This window comes from Setaria viridis, chromosome 7, assembly GCF_005286985.2.
Source record: "Setaria viridis chromosome 7, Setaria_viridis_v4.0, whole genome shotgun sequence".
Classification (NCBI taxonomy): Eukaryota; Viridiplantae; Streptophyta; class Magnoliopsida; order Poales; family Poaceae; genus Setaria; species Setaria viridis.
In genome coordinates, this window is record NC_048269.2 from 11,366,303 (window position 1) to 11,383,547 (window position 17,245).

Here is a 17,245-nt window from a genome sequence, read left to right on the forward strand (position 1 = left end):
TATGAGAGTATAGAATGCACATAGTTATTTAATATGCAAAGATGTTTGTGGCGCTAATCACTTCATTTTCTACTCAATCGGGTAGGAAGGCTTCATGGCAAGGCCACACATGCCCCGTTTGTCAGAAATGTCCTTCTCCATCCTTAGGAATCCCTTCTCTCCCCATGTGGTGCCCCATGAGTTCTTCAAAAGCCAATACTTTGTGCCATCACTCTCCACGCCATACCCGATTGCGGCGATCCCATGGTCAAGTTCAGTGCCACAGGTGCCAGTCATCACACCACCAGAGTAAAACATAAATGTTCTATCACCTGCATCAACCGCAACCGACACGGGTTGGTTGGCCACCGCTTTCATAAGTGCCGCCTCGTTGTTGACTGGCACATCCTCGTGACCTTTGATGGTTGCAGCGCTCTTGGATCCACCCTTGCACTTGCCATCTACTGCCTTGTATGGATAGTTGGACTCAGTGGTGAGGCCACCGTTCTTGATGACAAATTCAAAGGCACTGTCCATCCAGCCCCCTTCGCAACCCTCGTCCATGCTGTGGGTGTCACAATCTACCAGTTCTTGCTCGGAGAGTGAGATGAGGCTGCCGGTGCTCAGCTTGACAATGCCCTCCATGGCAGCTACAGCGGAGAATGCCCAGCAGCAACCTGCAGTTAATCGTGTCATGGTAGGTGTCATCACAAGCTAACTCATCAACTAATATTTACAAAAATAAGACTTTATGGATGATCAATCGTAAATAATGTGCATACCACATTGGCCTTGGTTCTTGATAGGTGTGACTGCACCCTTGGTCCTCCAGTCGACGGTTGTTGGAAGCGCATTGACACTCAAATTCTCATACTTGAATCCAGTTGGAACACTTGTCGAAATTGGTTTGAAACCTTTATTGGCTTTGGTAGCTCTGAACTCATCGTTGGTGAGGTCAGCGAACTGGTTGACAGCAAGCCAGAACTTGGTGTTCCCAGCATTGAACGACTCAATGAACGCAACATTATCCTTGAACACCTCAAACCGCTGCGCCTTCTCAGCTGTGTCTTTGTACACACGGCCATACTCTACCATCCACTTCTCGTGCCTCTCCACCATGGCCGCATCGCTCAGCTCACGAGCTGCTAGGATAGAACTGCACAAGCAGGCGCATCCAAGGATGGCAAGGAGGAAAGCCTTGGAGCTGACCATGATCAGTTCTGGTGAATTTCTTACAGGTTGCTGCTTCTTTTCCACTCTCTTTGCTATGGAGTGTGGAATGGAGAAGCATGGTGTCTCTTTATATAGTCATCCTAGTGCTGTACATCGGCGACGGTACGGTGCTCGTAGAATGCTGTCAATCGATCAGCATCGTGCAGGTCAAGTTAGTTTATCATTAAATATGCTTGTTCTTGCTGAACAAACGTATGGTATCTGCTGAGAGAGACCCATAATCCGGTAGAAATAGAAAAGTAACCATAGAATGCTGTGTGGACACGTCTATATAATAATAGATTGATAGTTTGGGCGTTAGTATAAGCTGACCATGATTGAGAAGCAGTATGAAAGGACAACGCAATGGTCTGTATATAAGGTCTAATTGCATGTACTGGGTAGTTGTAAATTAAATTAGATAGCAAAATTACATTGTATTCTCTGTTTTATTTTTCAATTTAAGGAAAAGACTATGCACCACCTTCTAAGTAAAAACATATTGTAATTGTCACTCTTTTTTAAGGCTCCTTGTCAGATCTATAGATATAGAATAAAATGGTAGCAAAATTATTCAAATTTCAGTGAAAAATAAAATTAACACTCGGCAAAGAAATAAGTTTACCAAGTGTTTTTTTCACTCGGCAAACAAATAAGTTTTTTTCTCTTCTGACCTTGAAACTTTTTCTGCTCTCCACATACAACATGTGGTACTCCATGTTAAAATTTGATATATTTCTGGAACTGTTTGCTATATTTAATTAATTTATTGCATTTCAAGAATTTTTTTGGTATCAGGCAAATTTGAACTGCGAGTGATTCAAATAATAGAATAAAATAAGTAGAAAAATGATATTCATGTTATTGAGTCTAGTGTGAGGCCTTACCCGGGAAATGAAAAGAAATTTCGAACATCATGTTCAGGAAACACGACTACGAACGTGTGGCCTAATGGTTTTTAAATTCTAAAAAAAGCAAACGAAGTCTGAAAAATCATGAGATTTGTCATGATGTGATGATATTATACGTGGAGGCTATGGTAAAAAATTGAGAAGATTTTGCACATTTTGTCATGTACGATGTTTACAAACCAAAGTATCTCAAAAAAAGAATTGTAGCGTTGAGAAGGATTCGGTAAGATTTCGAGTCAAAGTGACTGTCGAATTCGGGTTTGACTTCAAAACTTTTTTGTAGGCAATAGAGAACATAGATTGTTTCATGTGAAATTTTGGTATTTTTTTGGAACCGTTTGATAATTTTAATTTATTAAGTGCAATTATAGAATTTTAATTGATATAAATTGAATTTGCACTATAACTGCATAAAATAATGGAATAATATTCATAGAAAAATCAAATATATATTGTTGAGTGAATTTAACAAGGTATTTTCAAAGTGTATTGGAACAAATTTAGAAGAACACGTTATGGAAAAGAAGGAAAAGAAGAAAAATGAAAAAAAAAGTTTGCCGAGTTCTCCAGATCCGGCACTCGGCAAAGATGTGGCTTTGCCGAGTGTCCCGATCTGGCACTCGGCAAAGACACATCTTTGCCGAGTGCTCGATCGGGACACTCGGCAAACTCGAAACTGTATAAAACAACCGGCCGCCGCCCCCTCCCTTCTCACGGTCCTCCCCTCCTTCCGCCGCCCGCCGCCCTCTCCCCTCCCTCCCTATCTCGCTGGCGCCGCCCCTCTCCTCCTTCCCCAGCGCCGGCCCCTCCCCTCCTTCCCTGGCGCCGCCACCTCCCCTCCCTCTCCCGACGCCGTCCTCTTTCCTTCCGGCCGCCACTGCCTCCTACCTGACCTCCTCGCGGCAAAGATGGGCCTCCCACCACCGCCCCTCATCTCCACCCTCAATGGCACGGCAGCCGCCGCGGCTCGGGACGTCAACTTCAGCGGGCAGTACGGCGACCTCGGGATCTTCCACATGGGCGCCATCAGGCAGCAGCTCCGCCTAGCCACCAAGGCCAATGCCGCCGCGCCCAAGCATGACCATCGCGGGCTCGGGCGTCTCCCCGCCGACTGCATCGCCGGCATCGTCTCTGCAAGAGCTGTACGAGGCCGAGGTGAGGAGGGTGGCAGTGATGGGGGTGGTGCCGCTGGGGTGCGTGCCGTGCTTCATGTGGGAGGTTGGCGGCGGCGGCGGGGTGAGCCGTGGCCGAGTAGCGGTGGTTTTTTTTATATTTTTTGAAATATTGTTTGCCGAGTGTTGGTTTCAGGGTTTGAGCACTCGGCAAAGGGTTTGCTGAGTGCTCGACAAAAAACGCTCGGCAAAGACAGCTTTGCCGAGTCAGGGTTCGCTGAGTGACATTTGCCAAGTGTAACACTCGGCAAATGCTTTGCTGAGTGTTTTTCTGCCTTCACCGTGTGCTGTGGGCACACAGCAAACCTGGGAAATCCTCTAGTGTTAGTCTAGGTGCATAGTTTCCGCCATCACATTACACCGGCACCAAAATTCTCAACGAGACCCTCAAGATGCAACCAACCATGAAGCTCCAATGCGAAGCTTTTAAGAATCTCATCGAAAATTTTGGTGAATTTTCAATTTCTGACCTAGTGAGAGGTTGGCGGGACGAGTCCGAGTACAACTCAACTTCTTCTTCTAGTTGGATTGACTTGAACGAGCTAGCGCAGCAGGCATCGTGCGAGTAGGACTACTTCTCAAGTCGATTCCTGTTCGGACTCCGCAGCGCGGCAATTGTCTATCAGGTGGCTTTGTACAGATCGCAATCTGATACGGATGAGATCAAGGACCTCAATTACTACTTGGATCCTGACAAGGACACTCCTTTATCAAGTCCGCAGCAGGGCCTCGTAATCATATCAACTCCACAAGGTAGATTCATCTACTGGCCCAATATGAAGCCATCCGCTCTCGCCAGGAATGGCAACTCATGCCTCATCGCCTACCTCGACACTCTCCCGTACCAGGAGGGAGCTCCTGTGTTGCCCATCAAAGAAGAAGGCGGCTCCACGGAAGTCATCACCTTCAGCTCAGGAACCTTCTCCCCAGAGGGAGATGTCTTTGTTGTCATTGCCGAGCAAGAAGCTGAAGAAGATGAAGATGCTAGGGATAGACACCATCGACCCGAGCGCCACCCAGATGACATCTCACAAGATGAGCACACAGCTGATGTCATCGGGGAAGAAACTGAAGAACAGAGAACTCGATGAAGGGTAAGGAACGCAGGGAGAGCATAGCATCATCACCACCTCGCAGTGGATCTACCAATCTAGAATCTGGACAAGGCTTTCGAAGTAGTCCATTATACCCTTCACCACCGTCCTCCTCTAGCCACCATCGCATCCATAGATCTCATCACCCGCACGATGCCCTAGAAAAAGTACACTGAACAACTGGCGGAACTTGCGTACGAGCAACTCGATTGCTTGAATGCCACACAGTCAGTCCAATGCTCTGGATCTCAGAGGAGCCAGCATGAAAGTAGCCATAGGCCTCCCGGGGGGGCTAGAGCACGCAACCAAGTCAAGCCAGAGGCACATGACCTAGTCAAGTAGGAGTTGAGGGAAGCCGGGCAGGACCGTCGGGAGGCCATGGCCACCGTGGGGGTGCACCGAATCCCGAACGCCCAGTGGGAGACCTCCACAGCAATATAAATGCTAGCCACTATGCCTGTACCATCATCGAGGGCCGGCGTCGTGAGCGTGAGCGGGAAGCTAATCAACCAGGGGATGATTTTGATGGGTTCCCCGCCTTATCCAGACGAGTGAGGAGGACAATTCTACCAGAGAAATTCAAGCACCGGAGTACCAGCAAGTACGACGGCAAGCAAGACCCGGTGCAATGGCTTCGGTGCTACTCGCTGTCAATCCAACCAGCTGGCAGAAACAATGACACCAAAGTAGTCTACTTCCCCATCTATATGGAAGTGGCACCACTCACATGGCTCGAATCGCTGGAGCTGAACTCCATCGACTCGTGGCAAGATCTCAAGGTGGTGTTCACCAACAACTATGCTGGGGCAATGCAACATCCTAGTAACATGATCGACTTTTCCCATGTCAAGCAACAAGAAGGTGAGACCTTGCGAAGCTACATATGTCACTTCTTCAACAAAAAATCCACAATCATGGATGTCACAGAGCGCGACATCATTTATTGCTTCTAGAACGGCCTCAGCGATCGTTGGATGTTGCAAGACTTCGACAGAAGATGCCCTGGCAACGTCAAATCCTTGAAGATTATGGTGCAGAATCGTGAGGATGAAGAAGACCGGGAGATCGAAAGGTTCGAGTCTAATCGCAACAAGGCCCAAAGCAACAACAATCAGAACAACAACGGACAACGCAACAACAAGAACCGCAATGATCACTCCAACAATGACATATGAAATAAGTACTCAGGAAATTAGAACCGCAAGCGCAAGCCAGACAACACAGTCGCGGTGATATAGTTCCCATCCAAGAATGGTGGTAACAAGAATTATGACAGGCCCTCGTTCAACGAGCTCCTGCAGAAGTAGTACCCATGGCACCCGTACTACAAGCACTCTGCGTGGGATTGCTTCAGCTTGCGCAGAGCCATGAAGGATGCGTCAGAACCATCCGGCATGAAGGACAAGGGCAAGGCTAGGGAAGATGAAGATGATGGGAACAATAGCAAGTTCTAGACCCTATCCAACACAGTCAATGTCATCTTCGGTGGAACCCCAGGCACTGCCACCAAACGGTCCCAGAAGCTTACTCTATGGGAGATAATGTCCATTGAGCCCGTGGTGCCTACGTTCCTTAAGTGGTTCGAGGTGCCAATTACCTTCTCCAGGGTGGACCAATGGACTAGTTTCTCAGACCCATGGCAATATCCTCTCATCTTGGACTCGGTGGTCGTAGGCTCCACACTCACCAAAGTACTCATCGACGGCGGCAGCGGCCTCAACGTCCTGTTCGCCAAGACACTGAAGAAGATGGGCCTCGACGTTACTGATATTCTTACCCCAACGAACTCTCTGTTCTACGGGATTTTCCCAAGCAACGCGGCTATACCCCTTGGACAGGTGGTTTTGCCAGTTACCTTCAGGACCAAAGAACACTACTAGATAGAGTACATCCAGTTGGAGGTGGTAGACTTCAAAACATTGTACCATGCTATCCTTGGAAGACCAGCACTGGCCAAGTTCATGGCCATCCTGCATTACGTGTACTTAGTACTCAAGATGCCGGGACCTAAGGGAGTACTGTCCCTGCGTGGAGACTTGAAGAAGTCGTACGACTGTGACACTGAAGTCATGGAGCTAGTAGCAACTACTCAAGTACCAAACTCAATGATGCAAGTCTTCGCTGCATCCAAGAGGTTGTCCCTGTTAGAACTCGAGATACCAGAAAAGAAGTCGGGGACAACCAAGGTCAAGCCAGCAAACGAAGTCGACGTTAAAGCCATTGACCTTGAGATTGGTGATAGATCCAAGACAGCCCTGATTGGCATAGGGCTGCATCCTAAATAGGAAGACGCGTTCACGTGGAAACTAGCAGACATGTCGAGGGTGCCCAGGGAGCTGATCGAGCACTCACTCAACATGAACCAAAGGCTACACCGAAGAGAAAACACCTACGACAATTCACCCAAAATAGAAGGGAAGCCATCAAATTAGAGATGGCCAAACTACTCGTAGCAAGCTTCATGAAAGAGGTCTTCCATCCAGAGTGGCTTGCTAATCTCGTCTTGGTGCAAAAGAAGAACAATAATGAGTGGAGGATGTGTGTTGACTACATAGACCTCAACAAACACTGTCCAAATGATCCCTTCGGTGGGTAGTACGGCGACCTCGGGATCTTCCACATGGGCGCCATCAGGCAGCAGCTCCGCCTAGCCACCAAGGCCAATGCCGCCGCGCCCAAGCATGACCATCGCGGGCTCGGGCGCCTCCCCGCCGACTGCATCGCCGGCATCGTCTCTGCAAGAGCTGTACGAGGCCGAGGTGAGGAGGGTGGCAGTGATGGGGGTGGTGCCGCTGGGGTGCGTGCCGTGCTTCATGTGGGAGGTTGGCGGCGGCGGCGGGGTGAGCCGCGGCCGAGCAGCGGTGGTTTTTTTTTATATTTTTTGAAATATTGTTTGCCGAGTGTTGGTTTGAGGGTTTGAGCACTCGGCAAAGGGTTTGCTAAGTGCTCGACAAAAAACGCTCGGCAAAGATAGCTTTGCCGAGTCAGGGTTCGCCGAGTGACATTTGCCAAGTGTAACACTCGGCAAATGCTTTGCTGAGTGTTTTTGTGCCTTCACCGTGTGCTGTGGGCACACAGCAAACCTGGGAAATCCGCTAGTGTTAGTCTAGGTGCATAGTTTCCGCCATCACATTACACCGGCACCTAAATTCTCAACGAGACCCTCAAGATGCAACCAACCATGAAGCTCCAATGCGAAGCTTTTTAGAATCTCATCGAGAATTTTGGTGAATTTTCAATTTCTGACCTAGTGAGAGGTTGGCGGGACGAGTCCGAGTACAACTCAACTTCTTCTTCTAGTTGGATTGACTTGAACGAGCTAGCGCAGCAGGCATCGTGCGAGTAGGACTACTTCTCAAGTCGATTCCTGTTCGGACTCCGCAGTGCGGCAATTGTCTATCAGGTGGCTTTGTACAGATCACAATCTGATACGGATGAGATCAAGGACCTCAATTACTACTTGGATCCTGACAAGGACACTCCTTTATCAGGTCCGCAGCAGGGCCTCGTAATCATATCAACTCCACAAGGTAGATTCATCTACTGGCCCAATATGAAGCCATCCGCTCTCGCCAGGAATGGCAACTCATGCCTCATCGCCTACCTCGACACTCTCGCGTACCAGGAGGGAGCTCCTGTGTTGCCCATCGAAGAAGAAGGCAGCTCCACGGAAGTCATCACCTTCAGCTCAGGAACCTTCTCCCCAGAGGGAGATGTCTTTGTTGTCATTGCCGAGCAAGAAGCTGAAGAAGATGAAGATGCTAGGGATAGACACCATCGACCCGAGCGCCACCCAGATGACATCTCACAAGATGAGCACACAGCTGATGTCATCGGGGAAGAAACTGAAGAACAGAGAACTCGATGAAGGGTAAGGAACGCAGGGAGAGCATAGCATCATCACCACCTCGCAGCGGATCTACCAATCTAGAATCTGGACAAGGCTTTCGAAGTAGTCATAACCCGCCACCACCATACTCCTCTAGCCCCCATTGCATCCATAGATCTCATCACCCCCGCGATGCCCCAGAACAAGTATACTAAACAACTGGCGGACCTAGCGGAACTTGCGTACGAGCAACTCGATCGCTTGAACCCCATACAGTCAGTCCAACGCATTGGATCTCAGAGGAGCTAGCATAATTTATAATGATTTTTCTTATCATTCATGAATTAGAATGATCAAGGCTATCATGCCAATTCTTGATGTAATCAAGATTGAAAAATTATTTCAACATGTCATATGGGATTTATGTATATACATATAACATATCCCAAATGATATGAAAGGAATATTTAATTTCCATGTCCATTGTACCAAGTTGAGTGCTGATATTTCATCATTACTCTTGGTAATAGGTTTCGATATGAAACTATACAAAATGGATATCATGAAAACATATTTGGGTATTTGTAGAATACATGAGTGCATCTTCAATTAATAATTGAATACCCATAATGAGAGTGTATCTCTCATAATTGTGATAGTGGTGATCCACTTAATGAAATTCCTTTTCTTTCTGCTTTGATCCTGAGGACCAATGGATGGTCACCCTTGAATGATGAGTGATTGACAACGTTGTGTTGGATTGATGTGCTCTTGGTTTGTGATGCGCAGGTGTGGAGCTCGGAGGCGGTGATCAATGGCGAGGTGAAGGTCAAGTAGAGACGGGCCGTGCCGATGGATCGGGAGCGGTGAAGGACGGACGTGAGGCTTGGACTGAGGGACTAGAGCATCGGAGGATCAGCCGCGGTAGCTGACGCTTGGGTCATCGACAAGTGCAAGTGTACATGGAGGAGTGACCATGTTGACCAAGTCAAGATGGTGGACGTGCAAGTCAAGCAAGGGCGCTAGAAGACTTGGCGACTGGGCGGTCGAGGACGGTGGTGACACGTGTCGAGGAGTGGGTTTGGTGGTTTGGGCCTCAAAACCACCACGCAGGCAGGTTTGCCGGTTTGGGCCTCAAAACCGGGGGTGAACCCGGTGGGGCCGGAGCTTCGAGAAGGAGGGCACGTGGCATCATCGTGAAGCTTGCGTCGAGGCGAAGCAAAGTCGTGAAGGTGGCGTGTCCGTCCAATGAGCGCAGAAAAACTTGGACCAAAATGCTCCTACATGGGTAGTTATCCTAGTAGTAATAGTAGGTGTAGTTTAGTAACTAGTTTGGAACTATAAATAGAGATGGGGGGCTGGTTGTTTCAGCACCTCTCTAAGCACTTCATCTATCTAGGGTTTTAGAAGTTCATTAGTCTACTCTCTCTCTAGTTTATCTCTCTAGAGGTCCTCGGATGTTTTGAGCACCGAGTCGTTGTATTGAACTGAGTTTTAGTTGCGGGAATGGAGGCCCTAACCTCCTCGTGTCCTCCTTGTATTGGGGGATGACGATTTGTGCAACTCTCGCTCGAGTTCTTTGCGTTCTTAGTTTCTCCCGTTTTTTCCTTCTCACATTTTTGTTTGATTCATGATCTTTGAGGAGTCTTGGCTCAAACTGATCATAAGTAAATGAACTAGAATGTGAGGGAAGCCTTTCCACCAAAGGAATTCATCTAACTCCTCACGAGTTCATAGATCGGGACGATTCAAGCTCTAGGGTTGAAAAACCGGTGTTCCTCACAAGATATTTAATTCCCTTTTATTGGCTGATCTTTTTGAGGAGATATTTTGGGAACATGTTTTTCATGTTGTTGGAAAACTACAGTTAAAATTTTGTGATTTTTGGAGGTCGTTTGATTGAGTTTTGGATTTTTCTTCTCTCCTCACGAAGGCTGATTTCTGTGCTGTCGGAAGTTCCGATGTAAGTTCTGTGTCGGAAGTTCCGATGGAAATTTGCTGAAACGACAGAGACTTCCTGTTGGGAGTTTCCCAGTACTTCCGATAGGCATCAGAACTTCTGGTAGAGTGTCGGAAGTTCCGACGGGAGCATTTTGAGTCCTGTTTTGACTCAGAGCTTTGGAGTTTGCTTTCCGGATCTTTGGAGCTTGCTTCTAGTTATTTCTTGAGAGTCCCGCTGTGTTATTGGTCATCACCATAGACACCCAGCCACCCAGTTGGCTCGTAGATCTCTCGTCTTCCGCTCGCTTCGGTTTTGGGGTTTAAATTTAGGACAGAAGCCTAAGATTTCAGAAGTAATATTTGAGGCTCCCATTCACCCTTCCTGTGGTCGCCCTTTCGGTCCTTCAATTGGTATCAGAGCCGATTAAGGTTTTTCCATTCCCTAATCGGTTTCAAAACCTACTATGGCGACCTTTGAGCGTTCTTCCTCGACCGCTGCACCCTACTTTGATGGCTCTGACTATCGGTATTGGAAAACTCGCATGAGAGCCCATCTAAATAGTAGAGGAGCAGGGGTTTGGGAAATCACTCAGGATGTGACTTATGTGATTCCTGCTACTCGCTTGACTCAAGAGGAAAGAAATAAATATCACACCAACAACAAGGCGGTGGATATCTTGTTTGCGAGTCTATGCTGTGCTGAGTTTGACCGTGTCGAGGATCTATCTCTTGCTCATGAGATTTGGTCCAGACTTCAGAGTTTCCATGAGGGAAACAGTGAGGTGAAGGTAAGACTCTTTGAGACTTACAGGCGTGAGTATGAGAACTTTGTTCATTTGCGTGGAGAGTCTGCTGATGCTTTGTTTCAGTGCTTTCTTGCTATTGTGAACAAGATGAAAGCAAACATCACCTTCTTACCCTACACCGATCATGATAGAGCTTTAAAGCTCCTGCATGCTTTGGATCACGAGGTGTGGGGTATGAAGGTTGATGCTATCATCGAGTCACCCAATTATGAAACACTTTCCACTGATGAACTCTTTGCCATGTTGAAATCCATAGAGGTTGACAAGAGGCTCCGAGCAAAACAAGGAGGCCCTACTGATCCAAATAGTATGGCTCTCATGTCTGGCTCTGGACAGCCTAAGTCTTTGGGGAACTCTTCTTCTATATCGTTTGCCTTGTCTTCCTTGGTTTTTATTTCAGAGGAGCAGTTGGAGGTTCTTGACGATGATGAGCTCGCCTTGATCACACGGCGGTTCATGCGCTTCAACGACAACCGCAAGAACAAGCGAAGGAACAACAACACCTGCTTCGACTGTGGCAAGCCAGGCCACTTCGCCGCTGACTACCCCGACAAGAAAAAATCCAAGAGTGGGTACGACTACAACAAGGATAAGAACAAGGACAGCACCAAGAAGAAGAAGAAGAAGTACACCGATCGTGAGAAGAAGGAGTACCGCAAGAAGGCCAAAGCACGCGCCTTCATCGCCTCCCTCAGCGACGTCGACTCCGACACCGACGACCACACCAACTCAAGCTCAAGTGAGGAGGACGACGACCGCAAGGCGAAGAAGAAAGATGGCAAGAACTTCAACGGCCTTTGCTTCTACTCCGGCAAGAACCGCGACGGGTACTGTGTCATGGCCCTCAACACCGATAACAAGAAGGATGACAAGGAAAGCGACTCCGACACAGAAATAGAGGTAAAAGCTACTCCAGAACAACTTGCATTAGAAATAGAGGAATTAAATGATTGCCTGATCAATCAAGATAAGTTGATTAAGAAGGCAGCTCGTGAACGTGTTGAGCTTAAGGCTAAGTTAGAGAGTGCTTTGATTGAGATAGATATGCTTAAATCTGCTCCTCCTGATGTTGTTGAGTGTAATGAATGTGCTATTCATATGGATAGTCTTGCATCTTTACAATCTAAGCATGCTTTATTGGTAGATGAATTGGATTTGACTAGGGCTGCTTTAGATGAGATCAAGACTAGGCCTGTTTTGCTTGGTGCATGTAAGTCTTGCCCCGCTTTGCAAGGTCAGTTGGACGATGCATGTGCTAAGCTTAGTGCTTTAGGGAAGTCTGAGTTCATTGCTAGATCTAAACTTTCTGAATGCAGTGACTGTCCTGAACTCAAGTTTAGTTTGCAACATACTGAGGATGAAAACTCTTACCTGCGCACGGTTCTTAGTTGGGTGTCAAGTAGGGAACCTCAGCTAGGCATGATGATTCAAGAGTTCAAAAGGGCTGATGGTTTTGGGCTTGGGTCCGTTATGAAGGGTTGTCATTTTAATGGGTTGCACAAGTTCTTTGATGGGTTTTGTGAAAAGGTGGGTCAAAACAGTGGTGAGAGAAAGAAACCAAGCTATAACCAGTGTGAGCCACTAGCTGACTACACCCCACGAGAGTCACCCACTAAAAATAAAAAGCAACCCATTCCAGCTTGTGAGCAAAACTTGTCTGAGTGTGTGAGAGATAGAGTTTTCATTGAGACACCACCCAAAATACCCAAGAAAGCCATTTGGGTGGAAAAACCAAACCATCTCAAGAACAAGCTCGACAGACTTTCATAAATTGCTCCTAAGAAACCTCCACCAAAACCCCAAGCCAAGCCACAATCTAGAGCGAATCCACATCCAAAACAACCCTCTAGATTCCACTGTGAGTATTGCAAGAAAGGGGGTCACCTTGAGGAGTTTTGTTTTCGCAAGAAGAAGACCTTGAGGCATGAGCGTGAGTGGGGCAACAGAGATATGTATCACCCTTCTCATGGTGTACATGTGCTTAGAGCAGTCCCTCCACCTCGTCGTGTGGATAGTGTGCGTTTTGCTCCTTCGCGTGTTGTTGCCAGGCATGCCCCTCACCATGATCAATATGGCCTAGGATAGCATGGTCGTGATTTTGAGTCTCGGAGCTACAACAGACCACGTTTTCCCCCTAGCGTTGGCCGTAGTCCTCCTGTGAGACGAGAGATGGTTGATTTTGCTAACCCCACTCTTGAGAAAATGGTTCGACACTGGTATTCTACTTGTTTTTCTAACCCTAGTGTTGAGTCATTTGCTCATCCTTGGTCCTCTTTTGCTTGAGCAGGTCGGAGGCCTGGAGAACACATGGCTCATTGATTCTGGTTGCTCTCGACACATGACTGGTGATCACAGATGGTTCTCCAGCCTCACCCCCTTGACGACCAAGGAGTACATCACTTTTGGGGATAATAGCGAAGGTAAGGTAATGTCTGAAGGTGCCATCAAAGTGAGTGAGAACTTCATGCTTAAGCGAGTTGCCCTTGTAGATTCTCTTGGCTTTAATTTGCTTTCGGTTTCTCAACTCCTTGACGATGGCTTTGAGGTGCGTTTCAAGCATGGGTCTTCAAAGATCTTGGACTCTCGGGGCAATCTTGTGTGTGTGATCGTCCCCGAGAGTCAAGTGTTTCGGGTTGATTTTTCCAAATCATTTGGTCTTTCTCGATGTCTTGTGGCTGGCTCATCTTCTGAACTTTGGAAATGGCACAGAAGATTGGGCCATTTGAGCTTTGACTTGTTTTCCCGGTTGAGTGCTTTGGATTTGATTCAAGGTTTACCAAAATTGAAATTTGAGAAAGATTTGGTTTGTGCTCCCTGTCGACATGGGAAGATGGTTGCTGCTTCTCACCCACCTGTGAATCAGGTGATGACTGAGCATCCGGGTGAACTGTTGCATGTGGACACTGTTGGTCCAGCCCGCGTTTGCTCAGTTGGTGGGAAGTGGTACGTGCTTGTGATTGTCGATGACTTTTCGAGGTATTCATGGGTTTTCTTCATGGCTTCTAAGGATGAGACTTTCTCCTTTGTTCGAGATTTGATTTTGAGGTTGAAAAATGAGCGACCAAAAGATGTCATGAGAGCCATCCGTAGTGACAATGACACATAATTCAAAAATGCTCATTTTAAAACTTTTTGCAAGGATCTTGGTCTTGAACACCAGTTTTCATCGCCTTATGTCCCTCCTCAGAATGGTGTTGTTGAAAGGAAGAATCGGACCATTTGTGAGATGGCTAGGACGATGCTTGATGAGCATAGGACTCCTAGAAAATACTGGCTGAAGCTATTAACACTGCTTGCTATGTTTCCACTCGAATTTTCTTGCGAGCTTTCATGAAGAAAACTTCTTATGAGTTGATACATTGACGTTCTCCCAAAGTGAGTCACCTGAGGGTTTTTGGTTGCAAATGTTTTATTCTGAAGCAAGGCAACTTGGACAAATTTGAGTCTCGGTCCACTGATGGCATTTTTCTTGGTTATGCTTCTCATAGTCGGGCTTATCGTGTGCTTAACCTTGAAACTAATCGGATTGTGGAAGCCTGTGAAATTACTTTCGATGAAACTATGCCTTGCACAACCCCTGTCTTTGAGACTGCAGGTGAACATGAAATGGGACAAAGCATTTTTGAGGAAGAGGAAGAGCGTGCTAGTGGTGATGATGAGGAAGATGATGAAGCTAATCATGCTCCAGCTGCAAGTCCTGTACATTCTACTTCAACAACAAGAGTTGATGGCCCTACCCCTACTACCACTACCTTAAGCCATCACCAAGTACCACTTCAAGATGATGAAGAAGAAGATCAGGTTGAGCCAGCTGCTATTGAGGGGGAGGCAACTTCAGAGCGAGGAGCTCCACGACACATTCAGCGTGACCATCCTCCACAACAGATGATCGGTAACTTGCATGAGCATACCACTAGACACAGCTCTAGGCAGATTTCACACTTTGCATATTCTGCTTTTGTTGCCTCTTTTGAACCCCGAGATATTGGACATGCTTTATCTGATTCAAACTGGGTCAATGCCATGCATGAGGAGTTAGAAAATTTTGTGTGAAACAGGGTTTGGGTTTTTGTTGAACCACCTCCAAATTGCCATCCTATAGGGACAAAATGGGTTTTCAAGAACAAACAAGGTGAAAATGGGTTGGTTGTGAGAAACAAAGCGAGGTTGGTTGCCAAGATTTTAGCCAAAAGAGGGGATAGATTATAAGGAAACTGTTGCCCTGGTTGCTCGTTTGGAAGCGATTAGAATTCTTCTAGCCTTCTCTGTGGCTAAAGGTTTTAAGCTCTTCCAAATGGATGTGAAAAGTGCCTTCCTTAATGGATTCATTGAGGAGGAAGTGTATATGAGACAACCCTCTGGTTTTGAGAGTCCAAAACATCCTGACCGTGTTTTCAAACTCCAGAAAGTTCTCTATGGCCTAAAACAAGCACCCCGAGCATGGTATGCGAGGTTGAAATCCTTTTTGCTTGGGAATGGGTTTGAAATGGGTTCAGTTGATAAAACTCTCTTTCTCCTCAAGCAAGGCAAAGATTTGCTAGTTATAAAGATTTAAGTGGATGATATTAGCTTTGGTGGTTCTTCTCATGCTATGGTTGCCAAGTTTGCAGATACTATGAGTAGGGAATTCAAGATGTCAATGATGGGTGAACTAACCTTCTTCCTTGGGCTACAAATCAAGCAAAGCAAGGAAGGAACTTTCGTGCACCAAGGGAAGTACGCAAAGGACGTGCTAAGAAAGTTTGACATGGCTGATGCTAAACCACTGTCCACACCCATGGCGACGATGACGGCGCTTGATGTGGATGAAGATGGCGAATCGGTGGATCAGAAGGAATACCAGAGCATGATCGGCTCCCTCCTCTACTTGACGGTGATGAGACCAGACATCCACTTCGCAGTGTGTCTGTGCACCCGATTTCAGGCTTCTCCAAAAACCTTTCACCGCCAAGCGGTTAAGAGGATCATGAGGTAGTTACGCTTTACCCCTGAATTTGGTTTGGGGTATTCTGCCTCCTCGACACTCACGCTCCATGGATATTCCGATGCGGACTTTGCTGGGTGCCGATTGGATCGCAAGTCTACCTTGGGCACTTGCCAATTTCTCGGTTCGTCTTTGGTCTCTTGGTCTTCTCACAAACAATCTAGTGTTGCTCAGTCTACAACTGAAGGTGAGTATGTTGCTGGTGCTAGCTGTTGTTCCCAGTTGCTTTGGATGATTTCCACTCTGAGACTTTGGTTTGAGCTTTTCCCATATGCCTCTTCTTTGTGACAGCACGAGTGCCATAAGTGTAGCCAAGAACCCTGTTCTCCATTCAAAAATCAAACACATAGATGTGAGATACTATTTTCTGAGAGATCATGTTGAGAGAGGAGACATTGACCTTGGCTATGTTGCTACCCAAAACCAGCTCGCTGGCATCTTTACCAAGCCCCTGGATTAAGCCTCTTTTGCTCATTTGCGGGGGGAGTTGGGTGTTTGCTTTCCTTTTTGAGTTGGGTTTTGGTGCTTTTCTTGTATCATATATGTATAGTCATTTTTCTTGTTTGGATTTCATTGCATTTGTATCATGTTGCATTTGTATCATATTGCATTAGATGAGGTTCTCTTATATGCCTTGTATACTACCTTATGCTACTTGTGAGATAGTGCTTTGGTTGGTTGCTTTGAGGCAATGTGCAGTTATGCTCTTGATGATTTTGTTTACTTAATGAGATAACTGCTTTCTGAAATCTAATGTTATATCACCCATGAGTTGATGCTTAGTTATGATTTGCCCCTGTTTGAATGCTAGTTCCATTTTTAGCTTATGTTTGGAATGCATGTTCTTTTCAATCGGGTCAAAGATCTAGGTATCATTGTGGATGTTTAGCCCATGATGCACCCCTTGGAGAAGCATGGCTTCTTTGTGCTGCAAAGGCACTTCATGTACTTTGCCTTGTGTAAATCATGAAAAGAAAAATTCAAGAAATTCACCAAGTGTTTATGCTTAATTGTTTATTTTTTGGTTTGCTTAGTTGTTACAAGATGTCTACCAAAAAGAAGTAGGCACTTGGTTTCAACAAAGCTTCACATGACAAGAGATGCATATGTGGGTGTCTGCACTGATCTTTTGTCAAGAATGGTTGTTCCTTGTATGAGTTTTTTATGGCCTAGTTATTCTTGCTTGGGTATTTTTTAACAAGGTATTTGCTCATGTGGTGATCTTTTTCAACATTGCTAAAACTGCTTCTCATACTTGCTGTAACATGACTTCATCTTGCTTCCTGTAATCCTTCAAGCTTATCTCTCTTGTAGCCT

At 46.5% G+C, this 17,245-nt stretch overlaps 1 protein-coding gene across 1 annotated transcript; it reads right to left on the bottom strand.

The window, feature by feature from the left end:
• Window positions 1–22: 22 nt before the first annotated feature.
• On the bottom strand, window positions 23–1,191 carry LOC117865669 (senescence-specific cysteine protease SAG39). The gene is made up of 2 exons (XM_034749897.2): window positions 762–1,191; window positions 23–656 (listed from the first exon to the last, which is right to left on the bottom strand). The coding sequence occupies exons 1-2, from the start codon at window positions 1,189–1,191 to the stop codon at window positions 70–72; spliced, it is 1,017 nt and encodes a 338-aa protein (XP_034605788.1). The 3' UTR covers window positions 23–69.
• Window positions 1,192–17,245: the final 16,054 nt, after the last annotated feature.